The 19732-nt window shown below is 41.7% G+C and overlaps 1 protein-coding gene across 1 annotated transcript in view; it reads left to right on the top strand.

Annotated features, from left to right (window-relative positions):
- PELI2 (pellino E3 ubiquitin protein ligase family member 2) overlaps nt 1-19732 on the top strand; it is a 177318-nt gene that overhangs the window by 152262 nt on the left and 5324 nt on the right. The window contains exons 3-5 of the mRNA XM_046647610.1: nt 3112-3213; nt 12255-12452; nt 13999-14187. Of these exons, the coding sequence (XP_046503566.1) occupies nt 3112-3213; nt 12255-12452; nt 13999-14187 (489 nt within the window). The remainder of the gene's footprint in view (nt 1-3111; nt 3214-12254; nt 12453-13998; nt 14188-19732) is intronic.

Below are 19732 nucleotides of genomic sequence, written 5' to 3' on the forward strand. Positions count from 1 at the left end.
AGAGATTTCGGAACAACTCGGTGTCTTGGGGAAATTTTTATTTCCGAAATACCTGAAATGGTTGACTCAAGTTAGTGAATCTGTAATTTACTAGAAGCTGTATTCCTGAAAAGTCATATTTTAAATGTTAAAAAGTAACATTGAAAAACCGATACTTCTAACCAAAAAAAAAATAGAGCTTAATGCCTTGTATACTTGCCAGAAAGATAGCAAATACTGATTTTAAGCTTAAGCTCTCTTTTTACTTCCCCCAGCCACCTAAACCTGGCCCCACTCTAGACGTTGATGTGCAGACAAGAGCATGTAATTCCTGTAAGCAAGGGAGGTAGGCACCTCTCCCCTTATTTCTAGGATCCCAACAGTGGCCTGGGCTGTCCTGGTTTTGACTGCCACCTTTTAATGCTCCAAATCACAGTCCTGGCTTAAATTGTAGGCTTCTGGAGCCAGCTCCTCTCTGTGCTTCTCCTGTGGGCGCAGCCTGCTGGGCCCGGGCGCCAGCACTCAGGGCTCTTGACAGGCAGCCCTCCTCTCCTGGCTTTTAGCATTAAGAGAGAGAGAGAGACCACCACCAGAACCGGAAGCTACTTAAAGTAGCTGGAACCGGAAGCGACTTAGAGTAGCTGTCGCAGGAATGCTGACTATCCTTCCTCAGTGAGCCTGCTGCAGAGGAGGGCATTGCCTGCTGGCGCAGAGCGCTCACCGCCTTCTGGGACTCATTTCTCCCCAAAGAACTCTTTCCCCACTTCCTCCTCTTCAAATCCAGAGGTATCCAAGACATGGCCCTCAGCTAGGACTTCCTTAATCAGAAAGTCTCAGAAAAAGTGTTTTCTTCACCCAAAAAGCATTCACCTTTCCCAACCCTGGCCATCCACGTTTAGGCACATAAAAACTGGCAGAGGTTTGAAATTGTAAATTTACTTTTGTCTCGACATCCATGGTGTCCTGGATCAGGCATTCAAGGCCTTTCTTCCCTGTTGAGGGTGGGCAGGCAGGGGTTGGCCTGGGTCTGTGCTCCCCTTTCCTGCAGGCAGTTCCCAGCTTGGCACCACTTTCCCCATCACCAGTGGCCTTTTTCATGTGTTACGTGGACTTTTAACAGTTTGAGTCAGAAGAACAGTTTTAAATTAAACACCTTAGAAGAACTGGGTTGAGTAATAGCTGAGGACCCATAAAACGACTATTTCCGGTGCCTCCCAGAGTACCAGGGAAGTGTCTGAGGCCTCCAGGGCCGTGTGGGGTCATGGGGTAAACACAGCAAGTCTTTCTGGGGCATCGACTTCCCAGCAAATTTGGAAATGTTCAAAGGTTAAAACTAGCCACTGTGTTATGGAATAGAATACAAAATTTATAATAATTTCAAGGTAAGAGGTTTTAAGCATGAGATAGCTCACTTTAGAGCCACTTTCCCTTCTGTCTCCAGGGGTTCAGGTAACTCTCCTATTTAAGACAACTTTGCCGGAAATTTGAGGAATACTGTATTTAAGAAGGTGTCATTGTACAAAAATGTATGACTTTTTCAAAGGTGTTCTATTATGACAGTTGTTAGCTCCTAATTTTGCAGATAATTGCCAAACTACAGACATTCTTATTTTATGTAATATGCATATGCCAGGAAAGTTTTGTTTGAGTGGATGTGTTTGTAAATCGAATGCTTTTTAAATGCAATAGACACTTTCTAAGGAATCCTAAAATAAATTATTTTATAAATAATCACTCTCTGATTCTTAGTTTTGTAAGTTTGAGTTTAATAACATTATTTTTCTTAAAGTGGGTTTTTTCACTTACATGTGAAGATAAACATCCATTTATCTTAAATTGAAAATAGTTCTTTATTAATTTGTCTTTCAAAAAATGCCACATTCAATACCATTGAATTTATCTGACTCAGAGCAATGAACATTTAAGATTATATTTGTTAATGGAGCTGAGTAATCTAAGAAGTGTTTTTTAGATTCCTAATCATATTAAATATCTAAATTATTATTTCTAATGCTTGTGTTGTCTCAATGAAGCACGTCCAGCAAAGCATCAGTCTGATCGTGAAGTTCCTCAGGGCAGATTATTAAATAACCATGAGATTAACCAGGTGAACTTCAAAGTTGATTTGGAATGTTGTACTATTTATTGCTCTAAGCAATTATATTAGTCAAATATAAATGTTCAGAGTACGTTTTCATTAGCATGCTGTATACGTCCAGCTACTTCCAAAGGCTTTCTTGGTCTTCATACAGTGCCATTATTCAATAAATGTTTAATAGATAGGCTTATTATTAGTTTTATTTATTATTCTTAATATAAAAGAGTGGAAATTAAGATGTTACATTAAAGTAGAATGGATGAAATGTAATTGAAATAATGTAGAGTAATTTAAGTAAACTTCTTTGTTAATTTGAAAATTTAAAACTGAGTCGTGGAGAAAATAACAATATCGTATTACTGGTTTCTAGATTCTTTGGGAAAGATTATTAGCTTTAGTCTAGTCTAAAAATAGAAAACAAAACTAACTTAGCTACTTTATTTATCAATTCAGTAAATATCTGGGTTAAGCAACTCGTTATAAAAGATATAAATGACATGTAAACAGAGTTTAGGTGTCATCATTCTTGGTTAGGATAGTACATATTATATAGAAATCCTTTTAGAGCATCAGTGGTTTTTTTCAATGATTCTTCTACTATGATTATCATCTCTATCACTTAGAAAAAATATAGCAAAATGTTGAGGTACTGTTGTAGTGTGAAATAAATTTTAAAATTTTAAATAAATCAGTCTAAAAATTCTATCACTGAGTTAAGGTGACATGGAGAAAGTGTATTATTTTCTAGGAGTCTGATTAAATCAAGTCGTGCAGACTAGGAAATTAACTTTGATTTGACTTAAATAAAATATTGTTCATATGAAGGTAGGATATTTGGTTAAACCAGCATTGTGACTGTTGGCTCTGCTGTAATGCAGAGCACAGCACAGGGACAGGCTCTGATCATTAGGAAAATACTGGCTTGCATTGGGTTTTGCTTGTAGCGTGATGTCTCTTAACTGCAAACAGAATTGTGGTTAAGTTGTTGAAATGAAGTTTTAATCAATTTTTATGTATTTTTATTTTATTATTAGGCTATCAGCTGCAAAGGTCAGCACAGTATATCGTACACCCTGTCAAGGAATCAGACTGTGGTGGTCGAGTACACACATGACAAAGACACGGATATGTTTCAGGTAATGTCTTTCTTCTTCAATAGAAATTTTAGCACATATTTCCTGCAATTCTGTATTTTGACGTGTAATCAGAACTTCTAGCACAGTAGTGTAAGGGGAAAGAGGTGGAATCATATAAAAATTATTTCTACTTTGTTTTTGAAAGACTAAGAAAAAACTTAATTCTAAAATTGCAAAAAGAAATTATAAAGCCTGCATTCTCAGATCCCAGTGCAATAAAAACAGACTTCAGTAACAAGAATAAAAATTCTTAAAGGCAGCCACTTTTAAAAACCAACATGTTTAAAATTTTCCTAAATAACACTTGAGTCAAAGAGGACATTAAAACTAAAATTATAGGCTTTTAAAAAAATAACTATGGGAACATTATATAGCAAAACTCATGAGATGTGACCAATGTCATACTCAGAAGAAAATGTAAAGCCTTAAGTGCTTTCATTATTTAAAGGAAGAAAAGGAGGAAGGAAGTAAAGGAACTAAGCATTTAGCTCAAAAAATTCTTTTAAAAAATGACAGTCATTAAGAAAGTACAGACAGATTCAGAAATAGTTTTAGTGGTGTACCATAGAAAGTCCAGAAATATGTCAAAAGAAAGCAGAAGGAAGGAAGTAATAAAGGGGGAAATATCAACTAATTTAAAAAGAGAATAATATATCCAAGATTTGGTATTTTAAAAACAATGTAAAATTAAAATTAAGGCTAATAAAGGAAAAAAGCAAATGAATTGGGAGTGATGAGTCTTTGCATTTCTTTGTGGAGAGTTAAAGTATTAAATAAATGATGCTGAAACAAGTGTCAAAAAGGTATCGTAGAAACTGACGTCAAATAGAGGATAGAAATGGCTCTTAAAAGTAAGAAATTAGGATGAACTTTGCTTATAAAAAGAGAAATATGAATTGAAATCCCCCAGAAATACCTTTTTCACTTAGCAGATGGGCAGAAATCCAAAAGGTTTTGTCAGAGATGTGGGGGAAGCAGACACTGCCCTACATCCCATGAATTGGTATGACCTCTGTGGGGCAGTGATTTGGAAATAAGTATGAAAAATATGAAATGCTTACCTTCTTTGACTCAGCTCTTCTCCCTTCAGAGATTTACCACAGAGATACCTACATACATGTAAAATGATGTTTGTACCAAGTTATTGCTTGAAGCATTGCTTAATAGCAAAAGATTGCAAACAACCTAAATGTCCTTTAGTAGGGGGACCAGTTCAGTAAATTCGAGTACAGCCATACAGTGAAGGTGGCCAAGACTGTGAAACAACAGGAAAAAGCTCTATGTACAGACACGGAAAGAGCTCCAAACATATTTAATGAATTAAATATTAATATTATTAAATATATTGAGCCATTGATAGTATTATATTCAATTAAGATTACTTAATGTTAATTTTTAATAAATTAATGTTATTAAATATTTAAACAAACAGTATATTATTATTAAATTAGTATTACTAAATGATTTAAGTCATGCTTATATGCATTAAAAATCTGCAAAAGGATAAATAAGACATGAATAAAGCAGGTGCCTTCGTGAGGAAGGGACTGAGCAGGTGGTGTACAGGGAGGTGTTTCACGCTTCATGATTTTTGAATCATGTGAGTGTTAACTACTTTTAGAAAACTAAACAACTCTAGATAAGAGTCATAGTCATACACATAGACATAGTTAAGTGCCAGTTTGAACTCAAAAGTAAGATTCGTCACATTTAGACAAAATATTAACAGTGATTGTGCTCTCCATGACATTTCATTAAATAGTCTTCTAAATGTCTTTTCTTCTCATTCTGCCAAAGAAAATCTCTTTTAAATAAATGTGAGCATATACTTTGTTGTCATTTTTTTTTTCGCTTCAGGAAGATTTGCCCTGAGCTAACATCTGTGCCCGTTTTCCTCTGTTTTATATGTGAGTCACCACCACAGCACGGCTAACAAATGATTTAGGTCCACGCCTGGGATCCAAACCTGCTAACGCAGGCCACCAAAGCAGAGCATGCCTAACTTAACCAATAGGCCATGGGGCCAGCCCCTCGTTGTCAATATTTTTATGGGACTTCATGATAATTTCTTTTTTTAATACTTTGCAAAATTATATACCTTCAATTTATAAGATTTTTTACTACTGTTTTACATTGAAAGAGAGAATTCTCCATATTAAAAAAGTGAATCAAGAATATTTTACAGTTGTCAGCGGTGCATTTTTTGCCACATAAAACCAATGAGTTACTGTGATGACCCATGTAATTTCACGTGGTGTTCTTTAGTCACAGATTGTGACATAGTGTACTCTTCACTACTGTACAGTCACATTCTACTCACATTGTTCACTTTCTTCCTTCTCATCTCTGCAAATGTTGACTGAATTCAAGATTTAGCTGGATTTTTTCAGCTACCTGGTATTTTATGTGTGTGTGTGGTAGGAACACAACATGAGATCCACTCTCTTGACAGGTTAAGTGCACAGTACAGAATTATAACTGTAGGCACAGTGTTGTACAGCAGATCTCTAGGGTTTATTCATCTTGCATAACTGAAACTTGATACTGGTTGAACGATTCCTAATCCCCTCAGCCCTGCAGCCAGCGTTCTGCTCTGTTTCTGTGAGTTTGACTATTTTAGATGCCTCGGATAACTGGGATCATGCAGTATTTGTCCATGACTGGCTTATCTCACTTAGCATAACGTCCTCTAGGTTCATCCACCTTCTCGCATGTTGCAGGATTTCCTTCCTTTTTAGAGCTTAATAATGTTCCACTGTATGTAGAGGCCACGTTTTCTTTTTCCATTCATCCCTTGATGGCCATTTAGGTAGTCTGCATGTCTTGGCTACTGTGAATAATGCTGTGATGAACATGGGGGGAGAGGCAGATAGCTCTTCAAAATCCTGATTTCAGTTCTTTTGTTTAAATACCCAGAAATAGGATTGCTGGATCATGTGGTAGGTTTATTATTAATTTTTTGAGGAACCTTTATACTGTTAGGCACTTCTAAGGGGTTTATGCATACTTCCCATTTCATCACATAGAATATTAAAAGACTCAAGATTTAGTAAAATAAATGACTTTTTGTTGATTCATCAACAGCATACTTAAGTGAAATTGGCGTTTTTTTAGCTACAGGTGCAAGGCAGTGAAGAACACAGCGGCCATTGGTACGCTTGGTGCCCCTGCCTTGATTCCTGCTGAAGCACGTCATTGCTTTAGCACCATCGGAGCGAATGCCACAGAGTGGAGAAGGCACATGGCAGCTTCCTGTTATTGTGGAAGTGACTTTGGCTTCATGGACGTGGGCCCTGGAAAAGGCCTCAGGGACCCTCAGAAGTTCATAGACCACACTCTGAGAAATCCCGATTTATACTATATTAACCTCTTAATTTCATAGTTCAGAAATCTGGGTCTTTGAAAGGAAAAGTAGCTTAAACTAAGGTCAGAGAAGGCATTTGTGGCAGATCTAAGATTTAGGTCTCCTGAATTCCCCATGCTCTGCATGCTGCCAACTCAGCCTCTTTAAATAAAATGTGATAGTGCAACAAGAATTTATAGATTTATTAAGAAAACATAACACATTTATCATTTTTACTAAAATAATCCGATTCCATTTGCAGATTAACTGGACACATTGGAGGATTAATTTCAGATCACTCTAACAGAGTAGTATTAAGCAACTGTTAGAGGCCCTGAGAAATCAAGCTTGTTGTAATTTTTTCCTCATTTTAGCAAGTTTCGGTGTCAAAAACCTACCACTGCGTAGAAAGCGCTGCCATGTTCCTATTTCTCAAGCATAGACCTTGGTTTTGAGAGCTATTCATTTTAGCCGTTACTCATTACAATTATTTCTGGGTTAATTGAGCATGTAAAAGCAGAACATCAGAAAGAACCAAAAAAGGGCCTCATGCTGCCTATCCCGCAGGCTCAGAACTTGGGAATTTTATCGCCTGAGGAAAAAAATCAAAACTAGATCTGAATTTAAGGGATGGATTAAGTGTGAGAAAGTCTGAGTTAATGTTTTCAGAATAAGATTTTTGTAAGTATCTTCTAGAATGGGGTAAATAAAGAAAGGAAAGAGACAGGAGTGTAGCTCTTGCGAAAGTAAAATAGAAAGATAAAATAGTTTAGGAAAGGAACCAAAGGAAGTGATGAAATGTGTTACAAGGTCCCTAAAGTGAAGCGTGATGTCAAATGCATTCCGATCATGGGGGTAGGAAGCTGGCCAGGTCCCAAAACCAGTGCTCAGGGGTCTTTTTTCCTCTGATTTCTCAGTTTCACAGTCTTCAAGCTTGAGCGCTGCAGTGCTTTCTGTTTTGGGGTTTTGTTTGGTTTTTAATAAAGTTGGTTGATAGTCATTTTAGATGGTAACATTTAATTAACATCTATTTAGTTAAGAGAAAAATGTTAAGGAATATCTACATTTTTTCCCACTAGTTATTCCTTAAAACAGTGCACATGTTTGTGTGTCTCACGGGGTTCAAGCTCACTGTCCTAATCCTCTATTCATCAGTTTCATTTCTTGAGCACCTACCTTGTGTCAGATGCTCAACTAGTTACTGAGGATGGACAGCCTGACTCCCGTCTCATGGAGCCTGCATTCCAGAGGAGGCAGACAGGCCTCAAAGGAGCTGGCATTCCAGGCAGAGGAAGCAGTGAGTGCAAGGCCTCGGGCTGGAGCAGAAGCAGGAGGAGGGGAGTGAAGTGAGATGAGCCTGGAGAGGAGGCAGAGGCCGAGAGAGGCAGGGCCTGTAAGCCAAGTAGAGATTTGGGTTTTTCGCACGTGTTTGGGAAGCTGTTGGAGGATGTTAACCAGGGGAGAGGTGTAATCTGATTTCTATTTTTGTTACTACCTGGAAAAGAATCCAGGTAGTAACTGTGAAATCAGAGACACCAGTTTGAAGACTACAGTGATAATGCAATCCCAGTAAGAGCTGATGGACTGGAACCAAGGCGGGGAAAGTGGGGGTCTGAAGATGGATTTGGAGGTAGAGTTGAAGGACTTATGTGAGGTTCGAGGTGGGTGTGGAAAGAAGTAAAGAATCAAGGATAATTCTTGGTCATTGATTTTTCGCTTGAGCAAATTAGATGCCAGTCTGGGAGTTGAAGGGGGATCCAGGTTCTGTGTGGATTGTGTTACATTAGAGATGCTTATTAGACATCAAGTGGAGATTGGGTGTTCCAGTCTGAAGCTTGGGGAGAGATCAGGGCTTTTGGCTAATAAATGGGACTTGATGAGATTACCTAGGGAGAGAACGGAAAGAGAAGGAAAAGGGAGTATTTACCAACTCACCTGGAAGGGTTCCGTCATTTTATACCGGATACGGAGGCACCAGGACATGCTGGCCGACTGTAAGCCTGGAAACCTCCACCAGTGTGGCTCCAGTAGAGCCATGGGGAGAGCAGCTCAGCTGGAGTGGGTGGAGGGGGGAGGCTCAGGAGATGAGTAAGGAGATGGTGGCAGTAACTAGTGACAGGCTTTTCAAGAAGAATTCCCTAAGGTGAGTCAGAGAAGCAGGCCTGTAGCTTGAGGACTGCTTGTAGGCAATGGAAAATGTTTTTCAAGATGAGGGACTAGTCTAGAACAGTGCTGCTCTCAGTGCTCAGCTGAGCAGCAGAGTGTCTGTTCACAGTACAGAACGAGGAGAGTGGGAATTAAGAGGAGGCGGTTGGAAAGCTTTTATGGCAGTTTGGCACTCCTGCAACATCCAAGCAGATGATCGTTTGTTTATTTGGGGTTTTTTTTTTGGTTTTTTTGGTCAGGAAGATGGCCCTGAGCTAACATCTGTTGCCAGTCTTCCTCTTTTTGCTTGAGGAAGATTGTCCCTGAGCTATCATCTGTGCCAGTCTTCCCCTGTTTTGTATGTGGGATTCCACCACAGCATGGCTTGATGAGCGATGTGTAGGTGCACGCCTGGGACCCGAACTGGTGAACCCCGGGCCACCAAAGCGGACTGCTCAAACTTAACCACTATGCCACCAGGCTGGGCCCAGAGGATTGCTTTTATAATACTCATTTTTGTTGTATTTTTTAAAAGGTGACAAGCTGAAATTTAAAAAACAAGCAAACAAAAAACTGGTCCTTTACCACAGTCGCAGAGTTTGAGAAGCTCAAGAATGTGTTTGGGAGCTGGTGGCATGACCTGGTCTTAAAAGAGAAATCAATGATTCAGGGAGAGAGGAGCAGTGGTGGGAGCAGAATCCTTGGGAAGGAGTGAAGACTGGAGAGACTGGGCCGGGGTAGGAGCAGCGGTCAGACATCCTTGGATGGGCGAAGCCAAAGAGTGAGTTACAGATGCAGGCACGCGGGTAGGATCGGCCCAGGAAAGATAAGGGAGGCCCTTCCAGGTGCTTCAGTACCATCTTATCTGTACTGACTTCTACTGACAGCCAGACAAACCCCAACTTTTCTCATATATACAAAATTTAAAGTGCCAGATGATGCTGTGTCTATGGGTGACAGTAGTAGGGAGTAAAATTCTCCCTGTGGCTTCTTTATGAATATCAGATGAAATTCAGAAACATGTTGGCATATCTATATGACTGCCCTTAAAATCATGTAGAATTGATCTAATAGTCGAAAGAAAGAATAGGCTCCAAGTTTTCCACTTTGGGTAAGTTTTCAGTAGGAAAGTGGCTAGAATTTTTCCTGGCAAAAGCAACATGAGGTTTGTGTCCTAAAGTATAAAATTATACTGGCCCTCAACAGGTTAGATTTAAATGAAAGTGAATTGATAAACAAATCTTCTATGACCAGTCAGATAAGTATTATGGCTTGAAATAATTGATCCAGGCAGTATGTTCCAGTTGGAATAAAATGTCATGCTTTACAGTCAATTTCAGTTAATTCATCAAGACATTAATTTAATATATTGGGGTGAACTCAGAATGCGGCCCTTCTAGAAGAGAGTAATCTCTCCAGACAGGGAGAGTTAGGTGACATTCTGCGAGAGCATGGTTTTAGCTTTGAGCTTAGAACGGAGCTTGAAGTCTCTGCCCTCTTCGATGGCGGTTGACAGAAATTAGGACGGAGACTGTGTCATTGTGAGCGCACAGGGTTTTGTGTGGGTGACCAGGAAATTTTAGAACTTTCACATTTCACTTGTCGGCTTCATGGGAATACAGCTTCAGGACGGGTTTGTTCCTGACTGTGGAGTAGCCTTTATTTTCTCCTTCAAACCTTGCTGTATTTGTGAAATATTTTTCAGTGAGTATTTGTTACTTTTCTAATCTGTTTTTTTTTTAAAGCCTTTTAAAGTGAAATAAGTCAGAGAGAAAGACAAATATTGTATGATATCACTTCTATGTGGAATCTGAAAAAAAGTCAAAGTCATAGAAAGAGAAGAGAAAGGTGGTTGGGTTGTTGGGGCTGGGGGAAATGGGGAGCTGTTGGTCTGAGGGTACAAACTTCCAGCTGTAAGATGACTAAGTTCCAGGGATCTACACCATGGTGATTGTAGTTAATAATACTATATTATATACTTGAAAGTAACTAAGAGAGTCAGTCTTAAAAAAAAGATTAAAAAAAAAATTAGAGCAGTCTAAATCAGTAGAGCTTCTGAATTATACGCCAGCTTTTAAATAAATCTAGCAGAGGGAAGATTCTGCAACTTTAGAAAGATGAATTATATGATATGATTTTATAATATCTCTAATTTAGATTTTGTGTTGCATTTTTAAGGTTACGTGTTTTCTAAACCTGAAATGCATTCATTCAGGCAATACGCAACTATTCAAGTTGATGAGCTTCAGTGAACCCAGCAGTTGAGTTTGTTCCAGGCGCATTTCATTAGTACAAGAAATTAAGGGTGTAAAAAACAAGAGAAAATAGATGTCTGCTGTCTGTTGGTTTCATGGAGAGTCTATGCATGAGAATGTGAGATTTACAAAAGAAATTTAATAATATTGTTCCAGGAAGCAAGCAGAGCTAAATGATACAAGATGGACAGATATATATTTTTTCTCACTTTTATTCACTTGGATAAAAAAATATATATTACATTGCTTGTGTTTTAGATAAAATTTTGAGATCAGGTTAAAGGTACTGGGAAATTGACTCTTGGGGGCCTTATATCTACACATCTGGGGCCTCTGTGTGTTCCTCCCATTGGCAGCTTCAGAATCAAAGTCACTATTATTAGGAGAGAACATTAATACCAAATTTAGTGAGAAATGATTAGTTCGCATGTAAATGATTTTAGTGTAAGAAGTCTCTTTGGCATATATAATGTTTATCATTGTTTTCTAGTTAGAGATTCATAAAACATCACTACATAAACGTTTTACTGTTCTGTCTTGAGGAGCTCCTTATTTGTAAACAAATACTTCACTCTTCCCAGTTCACAGGACAGAACAGTCCTTGTCTTATTTGCATTTATTGAATATGAAAAGCTTTGGTAGAACTCTAAGATCTTCCTAATGAAATATATTCTTTCTGGCAGCATTTAAACTTACCAAAGAAAGTAAGCCAATATAATAGGCTTGGCAACTTTTTAAAGTTTTCCAAGAGAGTTTTTTAAAATCCACAGTTGAACCTTTCGTTGACTGCGTCGCACCCTTTGCCGCGGCCCCGCGGCCCTCTGCTGTGCGCTGGGGGATGCCCCGTCGCCCGGGGCTCCTCTCCTCTGCGCTCTGAACCCCTGGTGGAGTCGCTACTCGGGGAGACTGTCCCTGGAGCTGGCAGGAGCGGGGGCGAGAGCTCCTTTGTCTGTTGGCTTCCTTTAAAATCTTGCTTTTTTCCACCTGGAACTACCAAAAAAAAGAAAAAGATTTGCTGTGAAAGTAATCTTTGTACGTGGTCCAAGAGATGAAGTCTATTTGGGGTAAGATCTGTTTTCCTCGAGAGTAGAAAATTGAGCTTTTCTCTGAATATTTAAAATCTGATGGTTGGTTACTGTGATATCTCCCTGAGTTAGAAAAGGGGCAGAACTGAACATTTTTTCGTTAAATTCTGACCTTCAGAGCAGAGATAATAAACGTTGAAGAAATCCTGAGTGAACAGAATATGATGACATGGTGTTTTTCAAGTGACTCATGAGTGTATTTGGCTTATTTAGGTGGGCAGATCAACAGAAAGTCCTATTGACTTCGTGGTGACGGACACGATCTCGGGCAGTCAGAACAACGATGAGGCGCAGGTCACGCAGAGCACCATCTCCAGGTTCGCCTGCAGGATTGTCTGTGACAGGAGCGAGCCCTACACAGCGCGCATATTTGCAGCCGGATTCGACTCCTCCAAAAACATATTTCTTGGAGTAAGTACTATTAATAAGAACATTGTTTCAAGAAAAACATCCATTGTTCTCATATGTCATGTTTAATTGTGGCCAAAAAATTTGCTTCACACAATGCCTCTAGTTAGATTTTGAGATTTAACTTTTCAGATGGCCAGTTGGAAAAGCTGTTATCAAAAATCTAAAAACAATTAAGTCGTTATTTGTTATATTTGCTACATTGATTATAATATGTACAGTAATTACTTTTTTGAAGTATATATATTCACATTGTACATAATGTATTTGTGGTAAATTTAAGGGGCTTTATTTCAGAGGAAAAAATGAATGGTCAAATCTAGATAAATTAGGGTTCAAAGGAAGATGTTACTTATTCATTCGTTCATTCAAGACATTTTTATTGGGTGTTCGCTGTATTTGGTGTTGGGTGTTACAGATGGCATATCACAGAGAACAGAACAGAGTAAAAGGCTCTGCCTTTGTAGGGTTTCCAGGTAAATGAAACGCAAAAGTTTTAGTGAATATCCAGTTTTGATATAGTTCCTTTTTGAGTCAGGATATTTTTGCAGGGAAATAAAACACTCAAAGTGTCCTAAAAAATAATAAAAATGTATTCTCTCATGGTATAAGAAGCACCAAGGAGGGCCAGCTGCAGCCATGGTTGATTCAGGGGTTCTGTGACATCCAGGGAACCAGGTTCCGTCTGTCTTGCCCTCTGCCTCTGCATGTCAGCATCCCCGGCGAGGTCTTCCCGTGGGTCAGAGACGGCTCCTGCACGGCCCCGTGTCCCCCGTGGCGCGCAGCTGCCGGCTGAAGGAGGCAGCCAGGCCCCATTCTGCCTTGCTCTCTGCAGTCCAGAACGCCGCCCAGAAGACTCAACCCTGTCTCCTTGGCCAGCGCTCAGCCATGTGCCCCCACTAACCAGTCACTGCCCAGGGCTCTGAGTGCAAACCAGGACTTACCCCTGAGTCACATGAAGACATCTGGCTCTGTCCCCAAGAAAGAAGAGAGAAATCACTGTGGCGCAGGGGTGCAAGAATGTCTGTCCTGCGGCGAGCTTCTGCTTTTGAGGACAGAAACACTGATTTGTATGAAAAAAGAGGGGCCACAGCTTGTTGGCTGAACATTTTTGGAAATTTTGTGTGTTTAATAAAAATTCTTGTTTTTTTCCTGTTTGTTTGCTTCCCTGTAATGAGTTCATATAAAGCATTTTTAGATAGTCGGATGACAGCACTGCACAAACAGAACTGAAGAATACATGCCAGATTCCTGGAGTTGTGGGGGGAGGGTTGAAAAGACTCCCTGAGAGAGAGGCCCCCAGGCATTTAAGCTCCAGAGAAAGATATTGTGTATCCAGTGATCAGTCATTCATCCATTTTAGCATTTCTTTCACAGTGTTGGACTAATTGCATATTTTATCCTTCTGATTATTAGCTTGAAACAGAAAATGAAAATTCATCACTTTCCTCTCCTCTGCCCCTCGTCAATACTTTGAAGAGATCCTAGAATCCGTTCATTTTGAACGTAATCTGAGCATGCTTTTTCCGTTCTGTGGTATCCTCTCCAGGAAAAAGCAGCAAAATGGAAAAACCCCGACGGCCACATGGATGGGCTCACTACCAACGGTGTGCTGGTGATGCATCCGCGAGGGGGCTTCACCGAGGAGTCCCAGCCCGGGGTCTGGCGCGAGATCTCCGTCTGCGGAGACGTGTACACCTTGCGAGAAACCAGGTCGGCCCAGCAAAGGGGAAAGCTGGTGAGTGGGCTTCACTCTGGAAAATGTACCAAACTACAAAACCCTAACTCCAGGACTGTCCTTCTCCTGCCCTGAGATTCAGAACCTTCCACACGTGCGGCGCTATGTACCCTGACCCAGAAGAGTGGGAATTCCACCCGCCCCTGAAAGTAAGCGGGACATGGCCTCGTATCCTTTAATGGTCAGGCTCTTCCTAGAGTGGAAGAAAATGGTCTTTGGCTCCTTTACTACCTTAAGAGCATACATAATTTATTATATACTTCTCTACAAAATTCTGCTTAAGTTCACTTTAAGAAGAATAAACTTATTTTCAGTATAAAACTTTACTAATTTGGAAAAATCCTGAGTGGTCCAAGACTAATTAGTGAAAATCATGAATTGCAGAATTATTTACTAGACTTTCTGGAACTAAAAGATAATTAAGTTAGCTTTGTTTCCCCTGAGTTCATAGTAAGAAATTAATACATAATTCCCTATATAATTCACCAAAATTATATTTGCAGCTTTTTATTTGAAATAATTCACATAGTGCATTGATTTGGCATGTTAATATTTTCCTATAAATATTACTACTTATCTCAAAAGCCCCAAAGCAGCTGGTTTTTTAACCCTCTCTTCTGTGGAGAATAATTTTAATACCTTAAATGGGAAGCTTTGGGTTTCTGATCCTGCCATAGCTATGTGGCCCAGTGCCAAAAGGTTCTTAGTAAACTTTCCTCTCCAGTACTTTTAATTAATTGTTGTTAGACAGAAGCTAGAACAAGAGAGGACAAATGTTTCCTTCGAAACCCCACAGAAAAAATATAGGGAAGAGAGGCTGTGATCTAGCATCTTGCAGAGAGAAAGATGATAGGCAGATGTTTCTAAGATGGAGGAAGATGGGAGACTGTTTTACTAACCTGGTTAGCTGTTCTTTACTGGATGTTTGTTTTTAGGGACTTATTTTTATTTCTATTTTACACCATTATCCAGCTGTAGGTACAGCTTCTGCGTTTTACAATAAAGCCCAGTCTTGGAGCATCATGGCTGAGTAAAAATGAGAAGCATCTTCTAAGAAAGGCCAAGCAATTTCTATAAACTTTGTTTAAACACTTTTCAAGGATTTTAAATAGGGAAGAAAATGTGAAAGCAGTTTTTCCAAATAACTTTTCATTTTTGATCATTGGATAATTCTATACAAAACTGACCAGGTTGGCCGAACTGGTTATTAATCATTATAACAGCAACAGTAAGAAACCAGTAAATGGTCGTTGGCTGCAGGCCGTGCATTGACATTTCAGAGATGTCAGCTCATTTAATCTGCACAGCAGCCTGTCAGGGATGTGGAATGGTCCCCTCTTTATGGATGAGGAAGGGGAGGCGTAGAGAAGGCAAATATTGCCCAGTGTCGCAGAGTTAGAAGGTGGCAGCAGATGGGATTGGAACTCAGGTCCCCGGATTGAGAGTCTGGACTCCTGTCTGCCACTCAGTACCCTCTTGTGGGAGTCACACCTGGCTCTCACCTGGGATGGTTCACACCAGGGCCTTTGCCTCCCTGGATAATGATAAAGCGTAGGCTGGAAGCCACCAAGGGCTCGTTTGTGCAGGAGGGCAACCCACGGGATGATTTTCTCCCCCACTCTGGTGACTGTGTAGTGACAAGCTCAGGCAGCTGTGTATGCCAGAGAAAATTGCAGTGCTCCTGAAAAGAAGCAATTCCAAAAATAGCTTGTATCAATGGGTTGTATTAAATCTAGACTAATTTGAAGTTATCCCTGTCAGCGCCCCTTAGATCGCCAACAAGCTGTGCTGTACTGTTTGATAGTGTATGACTGACCTGCCCAATGATGACGGTCCCCAGGTTTCTATCAGTCTGATCTTGGGCTTGTGGGAGATGATGCTGTGGAGAACAAGGGACTGACCCTCCCTGCATGCCTCTTGTTAACCTGGAGAATAGTCTGTCTCTGTCCAAGATGAAAACCTACTGATTGTTTGCGTTTCTGTTTCCATGTATGACTCTCTGGTCCTGTGCATGTTGCTAGTAGCATTTGATAGAAATTGTGTGTATCTGGAGATTAGATTTGGGGAACAGTCTCTGGCAGAAGACTTCATTTGCAGTTTAATATAAAAATATGGAGAAGAAAGTGATCTTCCAGAAGTCCAGAATCTTTGTTTCTTATGACAGGGGTAGATGCCACTGTTCTCAGTGTGAGGTCTTGTATTAATACCATACTCAGCATTTAACGTGGATCAATATACTAATGTGTTTTTAACAACAAATCACTGTGGTTTCTCGTCATTACAGCAGATGAGGAAACACTTTGTACTTGATCAACACAATTAAGTAAATGTGGGAGAAACATCTTTTCATCAGCTTAACCCCCTGAGTAAATAAATAGGTGAATGGACTTTGTGTCCTACTCTTTTACCTAGTTGATGACAACATACAGTAACACTTATGATATTGCTCTAGTAGACTCTTGAGTATTTTATCAAATTATATTTGAGGTATTTTATTAAACTATCGTGGCTTTGTGTAAAATTAAGTACATTCAGTTAAGTTGATTTGCTTACTTAATTTTAGGTCAAATTATAAAAATAGCCCTAGTGTTACTGCGTGTGGGCTCTGGCAAGTGCTTTATGGTACTTTGCTCTCGGGCGACACTGGAGCAGCCCTGTGAGTCAGTGTTGACAGTGTTCCCGCTCACAGATCAGGACGGTGAAGTCACCTGTGTATAAGTGGTGGCTGGGGGTTTTAATTCTCTGCACTGAGCTCAGCTATGTGACATGTAGGGGCCATTCTGTTTCAGCTGTCTCCTACTTACACAACACTGTCCATTCCTGGTACCTTCTCCTTGCCTTTTTCTTTTCGGTAGAGTTTAAAAAATATAATCCGAAGCCTTGCCTCTGCACAACCGTATCTTCACGGGGCTGCCTCCCACACACTGTACTCTGGAGAAACACTACACAGATAGAGGGAGCACACAAGAATAGCAGGTGAGAAGGGAACCGGGCTGCTGTTTGAGCAGCACTGGATATTAATGGTTCTGAAGTCAGGCTGGGGGCCCAAGGCCTGGTTCCACTACTTAGTAGCTCTGTGGTTTGAATCAATGACTTGCCCTCTCCGTGCCTGGCTTCACATCTGTTATATTGGAATAATGCTAGTGCATGTTTTGTAGGATTGTTGTGGGAACTAAGTAAGGATTGGAGCCGTGCTGTCCACAGTAACTGACCATAGTTGGTTAGTTCTTATGACTAAGCCGGGGCTGGGGGCTGGGAGGTGGGGCTCCAGCAGTGAACAGATGCCCAGCGCTCTGCCCTCAAACTGTCATCTGGAGAAGGTCAGAGACGGAGGCAGCAAACCATTAGGATATTGTGTGATGAGCACAGTCATAGAGAAAGTACCAGAAGGTACAGGAGTCCCTTGGAGGAACACCTATCTTAGACATGGGGGTCAAGAACATGTAGAAAATAAAAGACCATAGACTCAGAATTTGTGATGAGATCTTGTTGTTTACCAAGAACTTCCTTGCAAGAAGAAAGACGGGGTGTTGACAGCAAGGCCACTACCAAACCCCAGTTTCTCGCCACGTCAGAATTATTGTCTTAGACACGGTCACGTGCTGTGCGCAAGCTCGTCTGAGCTTGCCCTGCGGTCAACGGGTAGGGAGCCTCCAGATGCCAGGGAGACGGGAGGAGACGGGGGCACGAGCGGTGGGGAGCCTTGGCCGCCGGGTTCCGCCTGTTCAGTATTAAGGTTTATCATTTAGTTGGGACTTGAACTTTTTCCAGCTACTAATATTTGGTACTTTCTTGTGAGAGAGGGGCTGCCTTTTTCATCAGAGGAGAACTTCAGGGCAAAGTGACATCCAGTGAGACCTAGGTGGCGAGTGGGAGTTTGCCAGGCCGAGGTGCGGCCTTGGGGCAGGCTGGGCTGTGATGGAGAATTCGGGTGAGAGGGCTCTTACGCATGCCCGTGGGCGTCCGCCTGAGCGCACCGCAGACTCGGCCACGAGCCCCTCGGTGCAGGGCAGCCTCGGTCACCCTAGAAAAGGCAGGAGCTGCACCGCGGGACTCAGCGGGTTCCCGGCGAATGACACTTGAGCTTGTGAAGGAGTTTGGGCTTCGTCCTGAGGGCGGTGAACAGCCAGCAGTGCCTTTGGGTCAGAGAATGACAAAACTTCTATTCTTCCTGTGCGTCTCTCCCCTTTATGTGGTTCTTTTCCTCTGCCCAGCCTTGGTGGGATGCCCTGGCTCTGTCCTTGAAGGAGCCTGGCAGGGCAGTATCATTCGCTTCACCCACGTGCTGATAAATCCAGTGGCCTTCCGCAAGCCACCTGTCTCCCGCGCTGCAGTCCCACATGGCCCTCATGCATCCCCACTGCAGGCTGACCCTCAGACTAGTCACACCCAAACCAAACTTACCATGTTTTCCCCAAAGTCTGCGTCTCTCCTAGATTCCCCGTCTGGGGACAGCTCCATTGTGTCTGGACAGTAAGGCAGGTGTGTAAAGGTCTTCCTTCCCAAAGCTGGCGCTAAGGGCTGTTGCGTCTCATTCCTCAACGGTTAATACCCATGCCTCCTCTGTGGCGCTGACGTTCCCTTTGTGCAGGTGCTCCTGCCCTCTTTGCCTGGAGAGGGAACTCCCACTGTCTCCCCACCTGTAGTCTTGTACCCGTCCAGTCCATTCTCCTCTCTTCTGGAAGTGACCTTTGGAAAGGCAGATCTGGTCTTTCATAGTTGCCTGGAAGTCCCCATTGACTCCCTTGGGGCACACGAGGCCAGCTGCCCTCTCCCATCTGGGTGTGGCATCCGCCCCAGCACGCCCTGCGCTCCATCCAGCCGTGTTCACATCTCCTTGTCACACACCTTGTTCCCTCAGTGCACATGTCGTTTGGCCTTTTCATGGCTCTTTGTGCTGTGCCTTATCTCCCATTCACTGACTCCTGACAGCATCTTTTTCAAATCTCCGTTCAAGAAAAACCCTTTTGAAACTCGTTTCTGACCTTCTCTTATCAGCAGAGTAACAGTAACAAACGCTTCCATAGTTCTTACTGCCTGCCAGCCGTTGTTCTAAGAACTTTCTTTGTATTAACTTATTTAACCCTCACGATCTGCTTGTCTGCATTTCATGGATGGGGACCCTGAGGCACAGGGAGCTTAGGTAACTGCGCAAGGTCACAGAGCTAGTACGTGACAGAGCCAAGATTCAAACCCAGCAGTCAGCTCCAGAGTCCGTGCTCCTGGCTGCGGGGGTGACGTGGCCTCGCACAGCACTTGATGACTGTCGCTGGCTGCTGCTTCTAGCGTGTCTGCCTCCCACTCTGAAGAACGAGGCTCCTCGGGTGGGGAGGAGGTTTCATTGGTCTTTGTGCCCCTGGGGCTCAGAGCACATGCTGCACATGGAGGCAGCGGTCAGATCCCTACTGACCATGTCCGACTGCTTCTCATCAGCTGTTGATGGGTCTGTCAGCACTTGGTCATAGCACAGCCATCCTTAATCTGAAGGCTCAGAGTGAGCGCTCTGCCTAGACCTTAGGAATGCAGGGTAAAATGTAGATTGCCT

This window comes from Equus quagga, chromosome 20, assembly GCF_021613505.1.
Source record: "Equus quagga isolate Etosha38 chromosome 20, UCLA_HA_Equagga_1.0, whole genome shotgun sequence".
In the NCBI taxonomy this organism is placed as follows: domain Eukaryota; kingdom Metazoa; phylum Chordata; class Mammalia; order Perissodactyla; family Equidae; genus Equus; species Equus quagga.